This window comes from Myxine glutinosa, chromosome 3 (assembly GCF_964187855.1).
Source record: "Myxine glutinosa chromosome 3, kmMyxGlut1.1, whole genome shotgun sequence".
NCBI lineage: Eukaryota > Metazoa > Chordata > Myxini > Myxiniformes > Myxinidae > Myxine > Myxine glutinosa.
Genome location: NC_136263.1, coordinates 37,921,548 through 37,927,547, shown reverse-complemented (window position 1 = coordinate 37,927,547; position 6,000 = coordinate 37,921,548). Strand labels below are relative to the sequence as shown.

General features: G+C 39.5%; 1 protein-coding gene across 1 annotated transcript in view; it reads left to right on the top strand.

Annotated features, from left to right (window-relative positions):
- Positions 1-369: 369 nt before the first annotated feature.
- Positions 370-6,000, top strand: part of LOC137417136 (CMP-N-acetylneuraminate-beta-galactosamide-alpha-2,3-sialyltransferase 1-like) — a 114,364-nt gene continuing 108,733 nt past the window's right edge. Inside the window, exon 1 of the mRNA XM_068102917.2 lies at positions 370-769. Within this exon, the coding sequence (XP_067959018.2) occupies positions 410-769 (360 nt within the window). The 5' untranslated portion in view covers positions 370-409. The remainder of the gene's footprint in view (positions 770-6,000) is intronic.

Genomic DNA, 6,000 nt, shown 5'->3' with positions numbered 1-6,000 from the left:
CGGGAGAGGGCATAAATTATGAATGTAAATGTGTACGGTGTAGCGCCACCTGGTGATGGTGGCAGATGGTATTACAATTTCCTTTTTTACCTGGGCAACACAGGTTATGAAGCACTGTTTGCACGGGTAAATTTTTCCTCCTTCCCTTCCCCCTCCCCCAAAACAGCGGGTCCTGTCGAAGCCACACCCCCTCCTCCGCCCCCCTCCCCACATGACCTGTTCATCCCGGATCGATCAGTAGGCCTAACTTCTTTCGCCTGCAAGGATAAGTTTGGTGAACGATTTACTTTTTTTTTTTTTGAATCGTTACCTCGTAGATTAATAAATAAATAAATAAAACGAAGTGAAAACGATTTTTTTTTTTGTGGTTATTTTCACGGTAATTCGTTCTACAGACTGTATAAGCGTCATGGCGATCAGAGTGAAACTGTTCTTTGGGATTTTGGCCATCGGCACCTTTTCCTGTAGTTTTCTCTTCTTGATGGTGAATCGATATTACGGGTTGAATATTTTGAACAATGCGATCGTGATGTCGATATCTGGAGAGAGAAACGACGAGACGGGATTTAGCGAGAGTAGCCCGACGGACATGACGAACTCATCTCACCTGTCCGGTTTCTTTAAACGGCTCTGCAACCGGGACACCTGCGAGGAGATTCGCAATAACAGGTCGTCGCCCTGGTTCGTGAAGAGGTTCAACCCATCCATCCGGCCATTCTTGTCACCTCTCTCACAAGGAATCGCTCGGGAAGACTTCGACTGGTGGCAGGTAAGATTGTTTTCACTCCTTTGATGTACGAGTAATATGCCTGGAGTTTACTTGAAAATAATTATAGTACAAGTGTAGTGTGCGTCGATTATAACAAGTATAAATGGTGTGGATGGATTATAACGAGTATAAATGGAGTGTGCGTGGATTATAACTAGTATAAATGGAGTGTGCGTGGATTATAACGAGTATAAATGGAGTGTGCGTGGATTATAACGAGTATAAATGGAATGTGCGTGGATTATAACTAGTATAAGTGTCATATGGGTGGATTATAACTAGCCTAAATGGAGTGTGGGTGGATTATAACTCGTACAAATAGTGTGTGTGGAAAAGTAACTCGTATAAATATAATGTGCGATGTGTGCGTGGATTATAACTCGTATAAATGGAGTGTGGGTGGATTATAACAAGTATAAATGGAGTGTGGGTGGATTATAACTCATATAAATGTCGTGTGGGTGGATTATAACTAGTATAAATGGTGTGGGTGGATTATAACGAGTATAAATGGAGCGTGGGTGGATTGTAACTCGTATAAATGGTGTGGGTGGATTATAACTAGTATAAATGGAATGTGGGTGGAATATAACTAGTATAAATGGAATGTGGGTGGATTATAACTCGTATAAATGTCGTGTGGGTGGATTATAACTCGTACAAATAGTGTGTGTGGAAAAGTAACTCGTATAAATAGAATGTGCAATGTGTGTGTGGATTATAACTCGTATAAATGGAGTGTGAGTGGATTACTCATATAAAAAGAGTGTGGGTGGATTATAACTAGTATAAATGGAGTGTGGGTGGATTACTCGTATAAATAGTGTGGGTGCATTATAACTCGAACAAATAGTGTGTGTTGAAAAGTAACTCTCATAAATAGAATGTGCGATGTGTGCGTGGATTATAACTCATATGAATAGAATGTGCCTGCATTATAACTTGTATAAATAGAATGTGCCTGCATTATAACTTGTATAAATAGAATGTGTGTCGTGTGCATGGATTATAACTCGTATAAATGTGATGTGGCACGGATAATAACTTGTATAAATGAAGTGTGAGTAGATTTTAACTTGTATAAATGCAGTGTGAGTGCTTTATAATTCGTATAAAAGGAGTGTTCTCTGAATAACTCACACAAGTGTCGTATGGGTGGATTATGTAATATAAGTTTGCATAAATTATAACTCTTATAAATAGGATGTGCCTGCATTATAACTTGTATAAATAGATTGTGTGTCGTGTGCATGGATTATAACTCGTATAAATGTGATGCATGGATAATAACTTGTATAAATGAAGTGAGTAGATTTTAACTTGTATAAATTGAGTGTCAGTGCTTTATAATTCGTATAAATGGAGTGTGCTCTGAATAACTCAAACAAGTGTCGTATGGGTGGATTATGTAATATAAGTTTGCGTAAATTATGGGTCCGTATAAATATAATGTGCCTGCATTATAACTTGTATAAATAGAATGTGCCTGCATTATAACTTGTATAAATAGAATGTGTGTCGTGTGCATGGATTATAACTCGTATAAATGTGATGTGGCATGGATAATAACTTGTATAAATGAAGTGTGAGTAGATATTAACTTGTATAAATTGAGTGTGAGTGCTTTATAATTCGTATAAATGGAGTGTGCTCTGAATAACTCAAACAAGTGTCGTATGGGTGGATTATGTCATATAAGTTTGCATAAATTATTACTCGTATAAATAGAATGTGCCTGCATTATAACTTGTATAAATAGAATGTGTGTCATGTGCATGGATTATAACTGGTATAAATGTCATGTAACGCAGATTATAAATTGTATAAATGAAGTGTGAGTGCATTATAACTCGTATAAATGGAGTGTGGGTGGATTATAACTCGTATAAATAGAGTGTGTGTGGGGAAGTAACTGGTATAAATAGAATGTAAGATGTGTGCGCAGATTATAACTCGTATAAATATCGTGTGCGCAGATTGCAACTCGTGTAAATAGAATGTGCCTGCATTATAACTTGTATAAATAGAATGTGCCTGCATTATAACTTGTATAAATAGAATGTGCCTGCATTATAACTTGTATAAATAGAATGTGCGTCGTGTGCATGGATTTTAACTCGCATAAATGTCATGTGGCACAGATTATAACTTGTATAAATGGAGTGTGAGTGCATTATAATTCGTATAGGTGGAGTATGCTCTGAATAAATCGTACAAGTGTTGTATGCGTGGATTATAACTCGTATAAGCAGAGTGTGCATAGATTATAACTCATATTTTTTGAGATTGCTAGCGTTATAACTCATATAAGCAGTGTGCTCGGATTATAGTTTGTACAACTGGTGTATGCTCAGATTTTAACTCATAGGAGAGGAGTGAGTGCAAACAAGCTGCAAAGTTGTCACATTGCCTCAAGTTGCCTCATTGCCTCACATTGCCTCAAGTCAAGCAAGTTGCAGTTGCCTCAAGGCGTTTCTGTAGAGAATTCATCTGGCAGCTATTCAGGGCATGATGGTACAGCTGTGATTTATGAGTTTCTGACAGCACTGTATGTTGGAGTATGGCTATATTACATCTATGATTGAAGCATTACAAAAATGCGACTCAGCATAATCTTAGGTCACAGCCACCGGCGGAGTTTGTGGGGGGGGGGGGGGGGGGGGTTGGTATTTTTGAACGTAAACTGTATTTGTGATTTCAAGTATAGTCACGTGAAAAAGTAAGTACACCCCATGTAAAGTTTTGACTTTTTCAACATATTTCAACATACAGCTATTTGATCTTCATTTCAACAATATTGATAGATAAAGGTGATATAATATAACAAATATCATGAAACATTTACATTTTGTAGTCCATTGTATAATTTAAATAAACATAAATGCAAATTTCGCATGTGGAAAAAGTAAGTACACCCTTGGCTCTAATAGGTGGTATTGCCCCCCTTTGGCAGAAACAACCTCGTAGGCGTTTCGTATAACTGTCTACCAGTCTCTGACATTGACTGGGAGAAATTTTTGCCCACTCCTCCATGCAGAATTCTTTCAGCTGTGCGATGTTTGAGGGGTTTCTTGCATGCACAGCTCATTTCAAATCCCCCCACAACATCTCAATGGGATTTAGATCCGGGCTTTGACTTGGCCATTCCAGAACCCTCCATTTCTTTCTTTTCAGCCATTCCTTGGTGGATTTACTGGTATGTTTAGGGTCATTGTCATGTTGCAAGGTCCACCTTCGGTTGAGTTTCAACTTTCCGACAGATGGCCTCACATTATCCTCAAGCACCCTCTGGTACAATGAAGAATTCATAGTGGATTCTATGATGGTGAGCTGCCCAGGCCCTGATGCAGCAAAGCTGCCCCAAACCATAATATTTCCACCACCATTCTTTACAGTTGGTATCAGGTTCTTGTGGTCAAATGCTGTCTTTGGTTTTCGCCAAACATGTCTTCTGGTACTGTGGCCAAATAGCTCTACCTTTGACTCATCTGTCCAGAGCACATTGTTCCAGAAGTGCTGGTCTTTGCCTAGGTGTTCATTGGCAAACTTTAGTCTTGCCCTGATGTTCTTTCTGGACAGCAAAGGTTTCCTCGTGGCACACCTCCCATGTAGATCAAATTTGTGCAGCCTCTTTCTAATGATAGACTCGTGCACTTTGACATCAACAGTGGCAAGAGCTACCTGTAGGTCCCGTGATGACATTCTGGGGTCCTTAGAGACTTCTTTCAGCATCTTGCGGTCTGCTCTCGGGCTGAACTTGCTGGGGCGGCCTGGCCTGAACAAGTTGGCAGTTGTTTGGAATCTTCTCCACTTGTAGATGATCTTCCGGACAGTCGAATGATTGATTTCAAATTGTTTGGAGATCTTTTTAAGTCCCTTCCCAGACTCGTAGGCATCTATAACCTTCTTTCTGAAGGCCTCAGAGAGCTCTTTTGATCTTGGCATGGTGACGCCACACACTTCAACAACAAAGAGCAAACCAAACTAAATGTCTGAGGTTTAAATAAGACAGGTTCCTCCAAGATCCTCTCTAACGATGTTCTAATCATTTGCACCTGAGCTGGTGCACCTGATTCTAATTTTAGGTATTTGAAGTAGTGATAAATGTAGGGGTGTACTTACTTTTTCCACATGTGAAATTTGCATTTATGTTTATTTAAATTATACAATGGACTACAAAATGTAAATGTTTCATGATATTTGTTATATTGTATCACCTTTGTCTATCAATATTGTTGAAATGAAGATCAAACAGCTGTATGTTGAAATATGTTGAAAAAGTCAAAACTTTACATGGGGTGTACTTACTTTTTCACGTGACTGTACACTGTAACTACACTAACGAACGGTATTTTTGGAAGTCAGACCGAGCTACCCATTATTATTACTAGCAACGGTACTTTGAGTATTCATAGCTGTGAGTACCGTAGGTGTAGTTTGACTTCCCTATTTGGGGGGGCAAGGGCTTAATCTTACTATAATTCACCAAATGTCCGTCCGTCTGTCTGTCCGTTCGAAGGTACCGCAAAAACGGCTGAACCGATCGCAACGATATTTTGGCTGCGTAATCCTAGGACCCCCTGGTGTAAAATAGGCTATATTGTTTTCCAATTTTTCCAAGTTTTCCAATTTTCCAGTTTTCCAAACACGATGGAATAATATTTACCGATATCAACAGTGATGTGGCTTTTGTTGAAATTCTACGTACCAGGAGAGAGTATATCGACTCCTGACTAACTCTTCCTATATAAACGTGCGGCTCCGAAGTAACACGGCAGCGTGTGCAAAGCGACTGAGAAACAGGTGTAGCGGCCGCTTCCATGTTACAGATTCGGCGGGCACTCTTCACACATAAAGGTGCGACTGAGAAAGACGTGTAGCGGCTGCTTCCGTTTTGCAGAATTCAATCTTTTTTCAAAATGGGCACCATGTACTGTTAAGATTTTGATGATTTGCGTGTGATATGATTCAACGGATGTTTATATGAATCGTTTAAAATAAAAAAAAGCCTTCAATTTCTGATATTTTGCCTTTTCATTTGGGCTTCCCAATTGAAGCCCCGCCAATAGGGCGGGTACCATTGCCAGTTGATTATAATCATTACCCCTCCTCCCCACCCCCCACAAACTCTGCCGGTGGCTGTGACCCAAGATTATGCTGAGTGCGCATTTTTGTAATGCTTCAATCATAGATTAGATGCTGTTGTCAGTGAGGAATGCCATACTGGGCAG